Here is a 17,476-nt window from a genome sequence, read left to right as displayed (position 1 = left end):
ATGATTAGAATAAAATAAGGAAAAAATTATATTTGAAATCTCATATTATAATTTACTGCTGCTATTGTTAATGATGCCGTTTTTAATCTCTGAATGTAAAATGCATTTTACACTGCTAAATTTGTTTCACAGTATGCATATGTTAATTCAATTAATTTCTTTTCGGGGGGGGGGGAATATAATAATTCCCATTTTAAACATTTAATCAACTTCAAATTAAACACAACACTGCAGTCATTGGGAATATGTAGCAGGGAGTTTCCAAATATTCCATCTCTGTGATGAGAATGTGATCTCATTAAATCGAGACCATTGTATCATCCAAGAAGTATCGGCAGTGACTTTAAACAAACGTTGTTATTGTATCTTTGTGAATTCATCCACCGACTCAAATGCTGATGCCAACACACAACAGATGGCAAATGTGTGAACTACATTTTTAAACTGCCTTTTTAAACGTGTCAGATAATTTGGTGTCAACGCCCCCCCTCTACTGTTGTCTCCTCACCTCTGAGTGTCTGATTCTTGCCAAAACTGTTGGTTATATAACCTGGAAATGAGAAGGTCGGCACCTAGCAGTCATCTCCATGGATACTTGGCACACATGCACACATCGTCCATCATGACTGGTCCAGTTTGGGGTTGCCTGCGTGCACGCGTGTGTGTGCGTGCAATGTTGCATGGAGCAAAAGTAGGACAGTAACAGCAGCATTACCTAACTCACCCAGAAAAAACAAAAAATACATCTGGGAAGTTCATGTGGCCCTCTAACTGATTAGACACAATTGTCTCATAAATAATGACACTCATTGACACAAATGTTGGGAGTGCCAATAAGATTGATGTGAACTGGCAGGAATGTGGATATTTAATTACGCACCGTGAATACTATTTTGTAAACACGTTTGGCAAATCTTTCCAAAGTGCTCTTATTGCTTTGGCACACATGCACACATTAAGCATTAAGTCCTGAAAAATATTTTGGGCGTCTTTAAAATCATTCTGTCTCAGTTCCCGGCAGGTCAGAAGTGCGCAACAACAAAATTAATTCACTAAAGTTTGCAGGTAGTGTGGCAGTCTAAAATGCTGGATTAAGGTGCTCTAAATAAATAAATAAATAAATAAAAAAGAGAGAGAAAGATGTCCCGTCTCAAAGAAGTAATGTCAGGTCATTTGTATAAACTGAGTCAAGGCACTATTAAATTCAACTTAAAATTTTTGTTCCTCCCCTATTTTTAAGCGTTTTACTTCAGCTCAAACATAACTGTGCATGTTACAGGGCTTTACTCAAATCTTCCCCTTTCTTCTATTTCCTCTCACTTTTTCTTAATAGTAATACAATCTTTCGGTTTTCAAGTGACAACTGTATTTTAGTACTGGTAAATATTTTTTTTACGTGTTACTCCAAGAGAAGGGAAAAAGCTTGGTAATACTGCCACCTAGTGTTACAGCTGCGTTAAGCAATCATATTAGCAGATTTTATTTCAATTTCCAAATTGACATAAAAAACACATACAATTGGGATTAATTGAAACATGCATATAAAAACGTTTTCTAAATTTCTTCTTTAACTCAAGACGGGCACTTACTGGGTGATGCCACTCCTCATACAGACAGCATGTCGGACGTCGATCTTTAAGTGGCATCATGGCTTTTGATAGAAGGTCAGCCCAAACAAATAAGGTCAACCTGCAGTGAGAATGAAGCACAGTAGTGAATGGTCTCAGAGGTAGACAACTAATCTGAGTTCATTTCCCAAATATCAAAAGTGACACTATATTTGAGAACGTCAAGATAATCAGATTTTATTTGTGAAATAAATAAAATAGTACCAAAGACGCTGTAAAGATAAACATAAAGTGTCGCTTTGAGTGTTGAGTACCTTCATTAAGGAGCTGATGACCACCACGTGTCTGCACAATAAATTCCCATAATTACACTTAATTCACTGGCATACAACAAGACTGGAGTCAGAGATTTTGATTTCAAGCAAGATTGCAAAAGTTGGATTCGTAAAACACATTACAGAACATTAAAAGATTGCTGATGGAATATGTCTCTCCCAAACTAGGACAGTTGGTCCCAGGTCAAACTGCATGAACCTGAAAACTCCACAGAAAACCAAAATAAAATAATAAAACGATTTCAAGCCTACATGCATGATTGTCAGCAGTAACATCATGTGCTCACAGTCATGCTGAACCATCACAGGACAAAGCAAATCCAATGCACTAAACGGAATCACCCGTTCATTTGCCATCTCTCGAATATTTAACATTTGCCATCTCCCAAATATTTAACTCCCCGTGATGTGATCAGTCCAGCACGCTGGTGGAGCTCACACCTCAAATATACCGCGTCACTTTTGCCTCATGGAGTTAACAGTGTTAGACCGAAAGTACAGAATCACGAGCAGGAAATGTAAGCGTTTGACAAATACAAACGTGGATTACATCCAATGATTACAGATGCCACACCAAAAAGGTAAACACTTGCTATTTACATCCTTGAGGACAGCAGGTAGCACTGTTGCCTTTTATCAGGAAAGCCGTGCATCAACTTCCAGATTTGCTTTGTAACTCCAGAGGAAGAGGACAACCTGGATGTCAGACTCTCAAAATGATATCAAACATTGATGACAAAATGGACATTTCCATTCAAAACTTCAACCCACTAGGTTGAAAAGAAAACATTTAAATAACAGTTAATCAACACAACAAACGGTTGTAGCAGGTATGACAACGTGGGCCTCTTTAACTAACGCTGCTGTAAAATGGATTATCTGGTGTACCCTGGTGGTCAAAATATACGTACGCTACACACAACAAACGTTTATAACATTCAGCTTCGGGGTGAAATTTCAAAATGAACTTAAGAAGCGCTGTAACCTTTAGAGTTGAACTTAATTTGCGGCTTCTGGGAGAGGTATGCTAGCACAACATTGGAGCATAGTGTTTTAACCTTGGTACGGATAGCGTTTCATTTTTTGGGGGGCATCCGTTCTGTTCGAACGAGGACATGTCTGGTCCCGAGGCACAAGTCCATCCTTCAAGTCATCAAAAAGTCATCCTTCACACCTTCCAAAAGTGCTTGTAAATCCACACAACGGTAATCGAGAGAAGGACAATTTGGTCAAAGCGTTTGCTGTCCAATGGAGGTCTCCCAAAAAAGCATCTTGGATCTCTATGTTAGCGTTTGTCAATACTTTCCACCAGATGAAAAATGAACAGAGGGTCACTTGCGTTGCACAACTTGTATTTGGCTCCTGTGGAGAAGCTGTGGAGGAAGTCCGGAGGGGTGGCAAGTTACTCTTCATCACCTGACATGAGGAAGCCCAAGACAAAGTCAATCGCTTTCTGACGGTCATGGGACGTCTGTCGGCCTGCCATACTGGGAGGCGGTCGGATGAGGAGGCTGGCAAAGAGGGTGGCTGACGGGGAAGGAGGAAAAAAAAAAGGAAATGAGTTGATGAATTATTACAACTGGGGGAAAAACAGTGTCAGCTTTCAAACCCAACTTTACAGAAACGTGTTTTACCAATGAGGCTGGCTGTGAGGTTGTTGTTGTTGGCGTGCTTGAGCAGCTCCTTTAGGAAACCCATCAAGTAGCGGAACACGTTGCGGTGGGCACGGGGCAGCTGGGAGATCAACTGGAAATCATCAAATGCGAGTAAGACTTATGTTGCCATTATCCTAAAATAAATTGAAGACGTCGAGGGCTGATGGGGTCACCTGTTTGCAGAGGCGGCTGTCGTGGGCGCAGTCCAGACATCGTTGGTAGAGTTCGTAGCACACGACCGGCTCCGGCAAGGCCTCCAAGAAGATCAACAGTGCCTCGGCCACGGAGTGGTTGCAACCGGCTTGATGGAAGTATTAAAGAGGAACAAGAAAATGTAGACCTTCTTTGCTGTGTATGAGGGATTCAGATTCAATGCCAAATGTCTCAGGGGGGTTCTCTACACAACAATTCTGCTAACACCTTATATGGCTCTACCATTCAAATATAAGTCATTGTTTTGACTTTTTTTTTTCCCCCAGTACACAAGCGCTAGATTTGCCAGACAGTGAAAAACTGTGAAAAAAACGTTTAGGTTAATTTTTCCTAAGGAAATTTTGCTATCTTAATGCCAATACAAAACGTAAAATGCCATTGACGGCGTGGAGCGGTGATGTTGTTGGTTTTCTAAACTGGTTTTATGAATGAGGATACGGACAGCATCTGGAATACTAGTATCCAGACTGTCAATGATGCTCTGCAGTTCCTCCTTCAAACCCGGCGTTTGGAACAAGTCCTCCTAAGAGATGGATGCAAGAAACAGGGAACCGTCACTCAAAACTTGTATTCTGAAACTCCACGTATTTATAGACCACTTTAAAAGAACCACCGCTGCATGCAAAGTGCTGTACATGGAACAAAATAAGTCATATGCCAACAAGCATAGTTAAAACAATAAATTCACAACAAAGACAGAAAAAACTAAGCCAAGTCTCATGATGAGTCACACGCCCATCTCACCTGATCACAAGCCTTCATGTAGAGATGATTGACCAGAATCCACACTTCCTTGGGGATCTTTAGAGGTTTGTCCTCTGTGCTTGCGCCGTCCATCAACAAGAAGTTCATCTTGGACTTTTCCTGAGCGCGACAAAAAAATAGTTACACTTGCACACTAGACCAGAAATTTCCCTGTGCCATGCCACAGTATGTCCTAAGAGATCTTAAGGTGTCGTATGGGAAAAATGCTACGTTCACTTAATTGATCTGAAAATGATTGGAACGTTTACCGATTACATATAATGTGTATTTTATATGTATTCATCTATTTTTGTTACAATGCATCAATTGAGTAGCCATTCTGAAGCTTTTTTTCAGTGAGCCCATCTTGGGACAGTTCAAGACAGACAAGTGGATATACTGTTCATTGAAACGAATCAGCTCGTCTCAGCTCATCAGTACGGCAATAATACTAGTCATTCTCCCAGAGGACAAAGAAATAGGACTGAGTATTGTGACTGTCTGTCTACAAGTGTTGCTACACCGTTTGTGATCGAGCCCTTGCTTAAAGGGTTATCACACCAATACGGACGCTATTTAACGTCGTCATTAAAATATGTGGTTGTGCTTGTAAGTCGAGTGACTTTTACGTATCTCAAAACACCAACGTATAGACATTCCGTGGCATGTAAAGTATTTAAATGTACAGTAAATTACACTGTGAGAATTCAGATGACAAGTGATGCATTGTCCCATCGACCTTTACTCATATTTAATCTTCCATCAAATTATTTTCTTCACATAAATTCCCATCATGTATGTCCTCCAAATAAGCAAATATCAGTAAAAATATTTTACCTTCTCAGTGAAGGTGTCCTCCCCCTGAGAGAAAAGTCAGCCCACAGCCCGAATGCAGAGTTGGAAAGGAATGATCAAGGCAAGGAGAGGCGATAAAAGGCAGCAAAAGAAGACAGAAGATGGCACCAAGCATCAGAATCGGAAAAGAAAATTCGATTGATGTTGGCCAGCATAAATTATTGCATCCACACAAAAGAGTGAAGATTGGAAACGGGGGCAAAAAAAGGAGTAATAGCTGTGCTATTTCAGGGCTAATCCAAAACAGCAAAGTAGGATTTAACACCTGAATGAGTTCTCTCACTTATTCATTGCTACTTCCTCATTCACTTAAATACACGATGAAGCTTTTCATAGTCTTTAAAAATAGCACCATTGTGTGACCGAGTTTAGCCGCAGGGATTGAACAAGCCCTCACGTGTTGTCCTCTTTCTGCCTTCAGGGGCCTCAGTAGACCGACCGGCTGATCTGATCTAAGCTACGTTACTTGTATTTCACAACCTTTCAACTAATCTGGCATTTCCAGCGCAATTCATGCACTCCTCACCAAGTCGATGAGTTTGGTGATAGGGATCTCCCTGATGGGCTTCTTCATTCTGCACAGGGTCTCCAGCGAGGTGCCGAAGCAGCTGGGCAGGTATTTGCCTGAGATGGTGATGAAGTAGTCCTTGCCTCGGTCCAGGTGGAGCACCAGGATGTCCTCCATGCAGTCCTCGCCCGAGTTGAGCAGCGTGACAGAGTCTTTAGTCACGTAGACCTCCAGGTAGATCTCCAGTGTCTCACCTGTTCAGGAGAAAACATTCTCAATTTTCGGACATAAAAAACATACACCGTAAATTGGGGTGTCAAACTTGTATTTGTCACAATATGGATATGCAATTGCAGCTGAGCTGTGTGTGTTATTTTTGTTCAAACATGACAGTACCATTGTAAAATGATCTGTGAAAAGATAAGCCCTCTCTGGCCCCATTTTAGGAGCAGATTCTTTTTTTAGGAAACTTGATCAGAGACTCAAAGGGACGGGCGGGGTTAGTGAAGTCTTACGAGCAGTTTCTTAACTGCAAACTCCCCATTTAAAAAGGTATGAATGTTGTGGCCAGACAAATTTTTTTATATCATTGTACATGACAAGGGAAAGCGTTTTCAAACGGGTACGGAATACTGAGAAATTACTCGGTTCCAAGAATCCCTCGCTGGGCTCGGCACGCAGCCACGACTTGCAGTACTGCGTGTCATTGGGCTTGGGGATGAAGGTGAAGTGGCATGGGACCTGCCCGTCATTCTTGATGAGCAAACGCTCCCTCTCGAGCTGCCGGAACTTCACATTCTCAAATGTGAACTGTGGGTAAAAAAAATGGAATAAAAGCATGAACTACTTTAGATGGAAAGACATGGATGAAACGCAACTACGGTGGTGTGTTAATAGCAGAGCGGTGGTGACCCAGCTGTTGAAACGGAGTTCTCGGAATATTGTAAGGAAGTTCCAGATCCAATGAGTGAGCGCAGTACCAGCTAGACAAAGTTGGGTTCAAGCTATCTCATAGCATCTGGATTCTAAAGATACTTGCCAGCCTCCTTCATGTTCATGACTATTAATTAAAGGAATGTTCTGCCAAAAAAAAAGCAGCTCAACCAGGATTTCTTTCAAGAATAGTCTAAGCTCCTTTGCCAGTGGGTTGAAGGGGTTCGGGCACTTGAAATAGAAGCCAGTTTGTTGCCTCCCACTGGTCGTATTCCAGTCACAACCTAGCCTAGTATATGCTGGTGGGATTACAGGGATCATTTTTGGCCTGCCCATGAGGAGAAATCGAAATATGTTGCGGGGGAAACGGACACTCTATTGAGGTGCTATTAAAAATAGCATGATGGAGTGATTGACATTGATTGGCGACTTCCTTACCTCTCTCCTGCTCAGAGACACAGATGGGAGGAAATCATTCTCCATTCTGTCCATGGTGCGGACAATCTCCTCAAACACTTTCTTTTGGCGCTGCTCATTGACCACTTTCACCTGTTGCACAAAAAGAGGAAATCCTGAAATAACACAACACAATTCTTATCTTTGAAAAGCTAACTCAACAAAGTAGGTCATCAGCAGAGTGAACCAACACACTGATGATCATCGTTGGAAGATTTATTGCTTGGCTTTTAGCGTACGCTAAAATTGTCAGTATGGAGTCTCAGTCATCGGCTGAATTGAGTCAACTGGACTCTTTAGTTTGTTGAAATTTGAAAGGGGTCTTGATCACTTCTTACCCCGATCTTGAAGACAGCGCTGACTGGTTTGTGGTCGCTGGTTTGCAGCTCCATGTGACTGCGATACGCGAGCTGCTTGACATTGTTGCCCCGCCACAGGATCCTGTCACACCATGCTGGAACGCGGCACTTCCCGCTAACGGAAAAGAAGCAAAAACTTTTAGGGGTCGCAGACCTGTACAGACAAGCTGATTCGCTGCATCGCCTACATGGCTGCTTTGCTGACCAGGTTTAATCAGAAAGAAAAAACAACTAGAAATGTCACTAAAAAGGAAAAACAAGATGAACTTAGTACAATTAACTAGAAATGTGTTGGCACATCCTGGAGAACTTGCATAAACCTAACCTTGAGTCCCATCTGTCTGTTTTGGAATCATATTTATAAGTTGGGATGAAGTTGATGTCTCCTTCAATGAAATCAGTGAAGGCTCGTTTGGTCTGCCGCTGAATGTTTAGCTGTGTAACCAAAGACAGTTAAAGCAAAAATGATGACGGATTATCTTCACGTTTGAATCATTCCAAAAATCATTTTTTACAGTTGCTGTTGACGGATCGCTCACCTGATCAAACTCCTGAAGCTTCTTCAGCTCGTTCTGGGAAATGAGACACTTGACCTCGGCTGCATCGTACATGCAGAGGCGATAGTTTAAATCGCCAGACCAGATAACCACACTATAACAGATAAAGACAAAAACAGCCTAGTGAAGGAGTTGGCATATGAGAAACAACAACAACAACCTAAAATAAAAATCTATTGGCTTGCTGTTTGCAAAGCTTATGTTTGTCTGTATGCTTGAATTGTATTTAAAAAAAAAACAATAGTATGTGTAAAAATAACAAACATAGCTAAATAGTGTGACATTAGAACCACATGCACTCTGGCTATAAAAGGCTGAGAACGAACTCGTGCTTGTGGATACTAAGAGGTGGATGATCCAGTAGGTGGAAGGTCATGCGGGCACAAATGTCTTTATAGTCCTGGTTGCGACGCTCAAAGTCCTCCACGTGCGCCGCGAGATGCGAGTTAACGATGCAGAAGCTGGTGTTGTGGAACACAAACCTCACCGCCACACCTCCTTTGTTCCCCTGTACAACGCAAAATGCCTATTTGAGCCACGCGACAACAATTCTGAAATGTCCAAGTTGGTCCAACTAACCATTTTGCCCATTATTCCAGTGCCGACATGTTCTGCAGCTACTTCTGTGATATGTTTCTTGTGTATCTTATTGACATAGACCACCAGCATCATCCCGACGAGTCGAATGATGCGAACCTGTCAAAAATATGCAAGTTAACAAACGAAACATGATCAAAGTCCCTCCTCGACTCACCCTCTTGTACTGCGCTTTTGGGTGTAGGCCTCGCTCGACTGCCTCCACCCACAATTGCTCCTTGGATGAATCCATGTAGAAGAATGCTTCAGTGCTGAGGTCCAACTCTTGAAAACTAAGAGCAAAAGTATGTCAAGTCCGCTCGCTGACCAAGAACGATAAAGTGACACACATTAAAAAAAAGAGTCCTGGTAAAAATCATCACTGACCCCACGGCATACATATCGGGAGGTTCTGCGTCACAAGAGAGCCACGATTCAAGGCTGCTGTCCGGAGACTGCCCGTTCACATTCCACGTACCACTGAAAAATCTACAGAAACAATGACGTAAAGGTATAAATTCAAGTTCCTTGTATAAACAAACATAGTGCGTTGGATATGAATGAATATTAAATCGTTTTTTTTTTTTACGATTATGCTAATTTCTGTAATCGGGTAGCGTAAAAACTGCAATTGTAACTGAATTTTGATTGATTGCACATCCCTAGCTTGAATGTTTTGTAACATAACCCAGAAACATTCAAATTGGGATCTGTACAGTTTATAAACATTTTAAGATGGTTGTAGTTTAATATTGGATCCATTATTCCATTATTTCTTCTGTAGAATCTTGACCAGTGTTCCGGAATATAATGTGAGGTTCAAGTTATATCCTGAGAATTGTTACATAGAAACGAAGCAGTTCTACCGAAAGTTCTGGAGGTCCACATATTCGTTTTCCTTCTTTCCCAGGCAGCGTTTGATGAGGTATTCTTTCTCTGCAGCCTGCCTCATGGTGTTTGTAGTGGAACTGTCACACCAGGACGAAGACCTGTCCGTCCGATCGAAGCTCGACTTAAAACTACAAAAAAAAAAAAAAGGTAATTTAACCATTTTAGCATGTCTCACAATCTACGAATGTAACGTGACTCACTCTGGTTTGTTGATGCCAGTGGAGTTGTCTTTGGCCTGAGCGAAGATGGCTCTCTCTTTGGGGAGGGGGGCAGGCGGCAGCTGATAAGTTGGCGTGAAGGACGCTTTGCGGGGAGGAAGAGGAGGAACAGGCGGAGGCTCTCGAGCGGCGACTACCCTGTTCTGGTGGTTCTTCTTTTCTTCCGCTTTCAAAGTGCGATTGAAGTTGTCCTCAAAGCCAAAGTCTGAGGCCAAAGACTGGGCTGAATTTTTGGATGAATGTTTACAAAGTGTTATTCCATCATTTCAATCACAGGCGGCCTGGCGTTTTTAAGCATTTATTTACCTGCATTAGTGTAATGTTTTGTTGAGTCACTGTTGAGGGCGGGAGGTAGTGCGTTTGTCAAAGAAGGCGTGTCGACTCCAGAGTCCAAACAGTTGGCAGTCTTGTTTCCTCTCTGAGGCGGGACAGGGACTCGACCTCCCTTTTGTGCCAGGGGATCCATTGCACTGGGTTTGCGGGGACTCAATTGAACTGGAGGACAGGAAAGAAAATGTGCATAAGTGAGCTGGATGTGATGACTTTTACTTTTTGTCTTGAGCTACTACGGAAAAAAAAAAAAAAAAGCAAGATTTAAAATCCTGTTTTACTACAAATGTTTGAATGAGAGAAAATCACAGTAAAGAGAAACTGTTAAGATTAAGAAGTCTTCATATATTCAATTTGAAGTCTGCTTTCCATGTTTCTAGTAGATATTAAAATTGTTTTGATCATTGTGGCATGACATGACGTCTTAGGTCACATTTCTTTCTGCAGCTTCCTAAGGTGAGTCAAAAACAATTCCCGTATGTTGTAGTGCAGTTGTGCAACAATGAATCCATTTAGCAGAAAAACAAATTAAAATGAAAGCGGTCACTCCACCTTGCTATGCTGATTCACTTGTATGAGGAAATAGACAATCGTCATTTGAACTGAGCGTGAGTCATTACATCTTCCTGAATGTTTGTACAAGCCATTTTCCTACGGCTCAGAAAGTCACTACACCAAACACAATGGACACATTCAAGTCGAGTCAAATCCGCTGGCAAATCCAAATTGTGGTAATGAGCAAGAGTTACTGAAGATAACTATTGTTAGGGCTGCTCCATGGTGACAAAATCATCAATCACAATCAGTTTGGTGATGGTTAGCTATATATTACATGAGCAGTTGTGGGTATTCCAACCGACCTACCTTGTTGTTGAGCACTTATCACCTGGGTGAGGAAAGTCTGTGTGCGCTCATCATCCTGGAGTTCTAACAAAAGTTCTGGGGCTTTTTCTCCTTTTATTCGGAACTTGAGTCCGGCTAAAGTCAGTTGGGCAACACACACATACAAACAGGACAGCTTTAGAATCGCCACAAGAAATGCAGACTGTCTAGAAAACAAAGCATGGTGATTCCAGTCGACCCATTCAGAATTCTTTCAGAGAGCCCGGGAAACTCATGACCTATGACTGCTACTAAATAAAGATGTAAACAGTACCAAAAAAAGCAGTTTGGTGGAGCTGCAATGTATTCCTATCAGCTTGCTTACGTTCCCACAGTTTGGCACTGAGAGCCTTGCAAAAAAAAATAAAAAGATAACTGGGGGTTACATGAGGCAAAATAAAGTACTCACACACTCGGGAGAAGTCAATGAGAAGAGCCTCTTCGCCCTCTGCGGTGAGAAAAAAAAAAAGGGGCTAAACTGAGAGAGCAAGCGGTCAAAGGTCATTTGTCGTTTACTGATTGTTCAGATTTGAGCTGCAAAACAAGATTCTGACGCACTTCTCACATAAGCTCAAACACCAAACGTGTAGAAAAAAAAAAAAGCCACACACCTTTTACAATTTCAAACTTTCCATTTATGGGTATGGAGAGCTGGGCCACCGGACGAGTCACGACGGCATCAGGAGTTGCCAGGACACCCAGTCTGCATGGCAACAGAGCAGACGCCCGCTTAATAACATCTTCCGTCAATGTTTGCATGATTTCTGAACCTTCAAATTCAATTGTACATCATGTATACACAGTCGCTGCAGTGAGTTCTCATTCCCAAGTCGGTTTCATGCACAGCACTCGGGAGGGGGTTGGTGGGTAGTAGCAATCATGCAGAGTAGGTGGAAGTTTATAATTGCTTGAACTGTAAAATTGCTTCAAAACATGTTAATGATCATGCTCACATGCAGAGATGTCTTATGTTGCAATTTATAGGCCAAGTGCTTAAGTCCATCTTTGTCTGTCTCAAAATGACGGGATTTCCAGAAAAAAAGCTAACAGTTGATGTGGCACGTGTAGAGCCGATGGAAATTAAAAGAGAAAATGTCAATAAATTATCCTTCCAAATGACATTTGCACTTACAATTTAGAGTCCACAATAAATCTAACATGCATGTTTCGGGAATGAATTTGAAAACCTGAACCACACCACTGTGAGGCACATGCGCAGACCACAAATGCACTGTGCTGCCCTCTGAGGAATCTGCCAATTGTGCGGAATTTGTATCAGGAGAACAGAATCTCATTCAAAGATTCTCAAAACAAAATCAACAAACGTGATGTTCAAGTATTCTACTATGCTAAAAGTTCTTCTTGTGTCACTCTGTATTTTCAGTATGCTTTATATAATCGCAGGTAGAGCGAGAATGAAAACTCAGACGGCTCCTGCTAACAGCTGGTGGAGCATGGAACTTGTGTTCCCATGTGAATTTCATTACGGAGTTCAGGAATTCTAGATAATGAGTGGAGGTAGCTGAGAGCTGGCGCAAATTAATTGCTTTGTGCCTCGCGCTAGAACGAGACGACCCGAGAGCTCTACACACATGCGCACAAGGTCAGTGTTGCAAATTTAAGTGGATAAAAGTTAAATCCAAGCCTCACAAGTTACTGTGAAGTATTTTTTTGTCTTAAAAATCAACTAAATAAAGTGTGTGTGCCTTAATCCTAACACATTTATCACAATGTTCTAATGTGTAAAGTACTTACACAAACTTTCCACCACGTTCAATTAGTGACAGCAGCCTGGGCTCCTTCTGGCCAGCCCTCACTTCCAGACCTCTTACAGTGTGAGCAGCACAATCAAGGAATTATTGTGTCACAACATGAAAAAATAAATCTAATCTGAAAATATCCTAAATACTGTACTTGTGTTTGTTTGTGTATTTTAAAAGACATGGGGGATGCAGCATTGCTGTTATGTATGGTCACAAGAAGCCATGCTTTTGAAACATGAAAGAGGAATGTAGATATACAGTTACATTGATGGATCACAAATGTGTAAATAAAGTAGTTTGCAAGACATAATGTATAAAAAATGAAAGTATGGCACATTTTGTACTCAAAATACAAGGGGATTTCTTCACATCGGGGGCTCCCATTCAAAACAATGTAAAGGATCATATAAAGATTATAATATTTCAGACAAATAAAGAGCTACTCCCTTGGCCACACTATTTTAAAGCCACAAAATAATTTACTACTGTGTGTTTGGCTTAACCACACTTCAAAAAGCAACTTTATTTCTTAACATGCTCTTTTATCAATACAATATTTTGTATCAAAAACAGTCAATTAGAAGAACAAATACGCCGGTGAGCCACATGACTATTGTTTGTAATCGCATTTCAAATTTACAACGAATCACTGGAGATGAAACTGTTCCGCAACACAATTCCAATATAAAACAAGCAAATCAAAAAACATTAAGTGCGGCAATAATTGAGTATTCTTCTAGTGCGGGGTGTCGACGTTTTCCTACACTGATCGTAACCTCGAAACATCGTATATGGAGTAGATCCGACGGTTAAAATGTACAATAAGTAGACAAATAAATTCTACTAAAATGTCAGGTGCCAGATTGGTTAGATAACTGAAATTAGTTCAAAAATGATCAATCGGCCCAAAATAATAATCCGCACAAATAAATACGTCATCAAATCGCCTTTTATTTTTTTAAACCATTGTTTTGGTTGACAGCCCCCCTAGTGGAAGAAATGACTAGCGATAAAAAATAATTAGTAATTCTGTAAAGAAACTTTCGTCTTGCTCAAGTATCCTAAAGACAACTTTACAAGGCCAGGGAGGGAGTACATGCTGCTACGTTAGCCAGCAAGCTACCTCACCAATTATTAATTAAAGCTCCTCATTTGACTTTCTTTCTTTTTTCTCTTAAAGGATATTGCCAAGCACTCCTCACTGCCAATCCCCAAGGAGGATTCCATTCTTACCGACAGAGACGAGTTTTACCCCGGGGCTGCTCGGTGGCTACTCGTCGGCTCCGTCCATACGACCGGGTGAGAGAAAGTTAAATCCCCGCCCGGTGTGGAGGCGGCCTTCCCGGTGACAGCAGCTCGGTGGTTGGTCGGCGATGTATCGGTGAAATGGCTTCGGACATTCAACAGACCTTCAAACTGATCCGCCTGGTCGCATAACGATCACATTCCCAGCTTGTGGTTTCTTATTACGCACAGTAGCTCATATTTGACGCCAGATGTTGACGCAAAGTTGGTTGTCTGGGGAAATTGAGGAATGGACTCTGCTCCTGATGTTTCTTCTTCGCACGCTCACTGCACTCATATTGCATTTAAAGCGTAGTTAGCGCCCTCTTGGTCCAGGAGGCCGTCTTCTTCTTTGTCGTTATTATTTCCGGTAGTGTAAAAGGATACATGGCTTTTTACTGCCTTCCTCAGATACCATGCTTCAACTACAATTAATTTGTCCACTGGTAAGTGCGTCCGATTCGCAGTGCAGAGGTGGTGGATTCGATCCTAATTGTGTGAAATCTCCATTCTCTCTCTCTCTCTCTCTCTCTCTCTCTCTCTCTCTCTCTCTCTCTCTCTCTCTCTCTCTCTCTCTCTCTCTCTCTCTCTCTCTCTCTCTCGCTCTCCCTCCCCCGTCACTCCATACTTGCACCACTTGAGGGAGCCAGAGAACCGCGTCGGTGCCCATCCTGTGCTATAAATCGAAAGGTTGTGAAAGATTACATCTGCATACCATCATCCCAAACGGATTCATGTGCCAAGGAGGAATATTTTTAGAGGTCCTATCTTCTTTCACATCACTGCCTGTCCACTAAACTGATCCCATCTGCTCATAAAAATTCTAATGAATGCTCATTTACATTCCTTTCAACCTTCTTCCTCGCATGGCTCGGTCGAGTGTTGGTGATAACTTGTTTGTGCTGGATTTCTGCCATCCAGAAAAACATCTTTGGGCCAAGATATAAATAGACAGAGCCCCGTGTTCTACAGCCAAGTGTAATGCCATGCCCTCCCCTTGTTAAAAAATGGCAGTACTCAGCAATTATGGGTATTAAAGTCCTGACTCTCACAAGCTGTGAGGGGAGACAAGCTCCCACCCGACGTATTAAAATGTAATTCCAGCCAAGTTGTTTAAAACCAATTATCAGATAGACCTTGTAACAGTTGTCTTGAAAACTTAGATGAGGGATTGCATACATGACGGTGTGAGTATACAGTGATCCCTCGCTACTTCGCGTTTCGTTTATCGCGGCTTCACTACATCGCGGATTTTTCCCCCCAAATTAAAAAAACATTTAAAAGTCAAAATAATCATTCTAAATTGAGGAAACATGTGTCTAACCTTTAGGACAATGTAGTATTTCTCCAAATGTTCGTTTACATCCCTTTAGAAGTCCGCTTTCGCGTGTTAGCACGATCGCGAATTAGCATCTTTTCACTAACTCTTTAGCCTGCCCAGTACTTCTGGTTGGTGACCGTACTTTGCGGATTTCTCTTATCGCGGGTGGTTTTTGGAACCAATTATCCGCGATGAACGAGCGATTACTGTACAGTGACTCCATTGTTGTGGCAGTGCATACACACCTGTTGTGGGGTTATAGTTGTGGGGTTATATACATGATTTTGTGAGGCCACATGTGACCGTGTCAGTACATACATGACTGTGGCGGTGTAAACACACCAATTGTGGAGTACATATGTAACTGTAGGAGGAGTACATACTGTACATAGAAATGCAGAACTACATACATGACTGTAGGAGTACATAGTAGAGCGACGACTTAAGGAATGTAGGAATATACATTACTTTGGGAGTGTATACTGAAGGACAAAGGTGGTACATGACTGTAGAAGGACATAACGTGACTGTGGGAGTGCATTTACGGCTGTCAGAGTGCCTACACAACAGTCGGAGTCAATACAAAGATGTGGGAGTGCATACATGACTGTGGCTGTACAAACATGACTGAGCCCACACATCATATGTATATATGCATTACTTTATTTTCGCCATTTTGGTCTAACCTTGGATTCATATAAAGTAAAATAAACTGGAGAAAGATAGATATGCTAAAAATCCAGTACAACAACCAGATGAATTAGCATCAAGCTAACCATTGTGACATTCTGATTCATACTTCAAAAAAAGACAAAGGTCGCTTCCCCCCTTAGTATTTTACTGACTTCTATACCTCAGAGGGCATTTCAAATGAAAATGCACGTCCTCCAAGGCGAATGGTATTTATGTTTTGTGCGCAAGTTTTATTTCATTATATCCGCCGCACAGCCCAGTGAAAGCGTTGCTACGCAACTGGGATTTCAAAAGTACTCGCAGTGCAGTGCCAGGGTCACATTTCAATGTGCGTTGGCAGCGCATGATGGACGCTAATAGTGCTGCTGCTTTAACTATGTCGCCTGGAACTTTCTCTAAATGAGAAATAAGACAGCCTGTATATAATGTACCTGTGGAAAGGGTGTCTTCAGAAAAGAGTTCATCATGCGGCGTACACTAAGGCCTTATCCTTTGCTGTTGGAGTCTGGAAAAAATGGAGTTTGACATCAATGTACACCATTTAAACGTGTAATTATAGCATCAATTCCAGAGAATGGTCTATGGTTGACAAGCAATTATGAAGCTTTACAGTTGTTTGATTTTGACCTGCCCACGTTTTGAGGAATTCACGGTACTCTTGATTTAAATCTGCTCAACCTAGTCTGGCTTTTTTGTAGACACGGAGTTTCTCTTTTAACTTACATAGCTTTTGAGTTGCCATCACTCAGCTTCAAGACACAGCCGTCTGTTTCTCCAAGCTGACAAAATGTAATAAGCACAACAAATAACAAACACAACTGATAAGATATGACAGATACACGAGAGTCGGAACATGCTAAATTGCCTGTTTCAAATCTCGACCTTCCAGCTTTCTTACCTTCGCCTACACTCAGCAAATTTTGCTTATCATCGCTCGCATACGTAAAACAGATGGGAAGCTAAATCATCACGGTAGAACAAAAACATTCAAGTCGCTTGGCTTCTTAAGCAATAGCAAAAGTCATCTTTTGTCTAAAATATATTACGGTAAATTTAAGCAATCGGACATCTTGTTAGGAACTTTCCGCAGAAACATTGATCACAATAAACAGATAATGTAATAAATAGATTCAAAATAACCTTTCAATCCAATCTGATTAGTTTCTAAATGACATCCATCTTTCTATCTATCCATAATAGAAGCATTTACGCTAATTAAGTTGCTTTGTGTTGAAGTGAGACTCTGAAAGGTGGAACCAAATACTGTAACACCTTTTGACGTGATGTCTTGTTTGCGCAACATGGTTGCGAAGGGAAACAACATCCCTCTAGGTG

General features: G+C 41.5%; 1 protein-coding gene across 2 annotated transcripts; it reads right to left on the bottom strand.

Annotated features, from left to right (window-relative positions):
- Window positions 1–1,779: 1,779 nt before the first annotated feature.
- On the bottom strand, window positions 1,780–14,544 carry ocrl (OCRL inositol polyphosphate-5-phosphatase). 2 transcript variants are annotated; one of them, XM_049736380.2, is made up of 24 exons: window positions 14,029–14,544; window positions 12,836–12,915; window positions 11,692–11,783; window positions 11,490–11,528; window positions 11,063–11,176; window positions 10,175–10,363; window positions 9,851–10,091; window positions 9,626–9,778; window positions 9,147–9,248; window positions 8,938–9,052; window positions 8,763–8,879; window positions 8,510–8,691; window positions 8,166–8,277; window positions 7,952–8,061; window positions 7,606–7,741; window positions 7,250–7,360; window positions 6,523–6,688; window positions 5,897–6,132; window positions 5,353–5,376; window positions 4,516–4,635; window positions 4,210–4,294; window positions 3,732–3,859; window positions 3,538–3,649; window positions 1,780–3,430 (listed from the first exon to the last, which is right to left on the bottom strand). In XM_049736380.2, exons 1-24 carry the CDS (start codon window positions 14,068–14,070, stop codon window positions 3,306–3,308), a joined length of 2,931 nt encoding a protein of 976 aa, XP_049592337.1. In that variant the 5' UTR covers window positions 14,071–14,544; the 3' UTR covers window positions 1,780–3,305. The 2 variants fall into 2 exon arrangements, with proteins under 2 accessions (XP_049592337.1, XP_049592431.1); XM_049736474.2 differs by lacking the exon at window positions 5,353–5,376 and having other exon boundaries at window positions 14,029–14,541.
- Window positions 14,545–17,476: the final 2,932 nt, after the last annotated feature.

The sequence above is a fragment of the Syngnathus scovelli genome, chromosome 1 (genome assembly GCF_024217435.2).
Source record: "Syngnathus scovelli strain Florida chromosome 1, RoL_Ssco_1.2, whole genome shotgun sequence".
NCBI lineage: Eukaryota > Metazoa > Chordata > Actinopteri > Syngnathiformes > Syngnathidae > Syngnathus > Syngnathus scovelli.
This window is presented reverse-complemented; position numbering and strand designations above follow the sequence as displayed.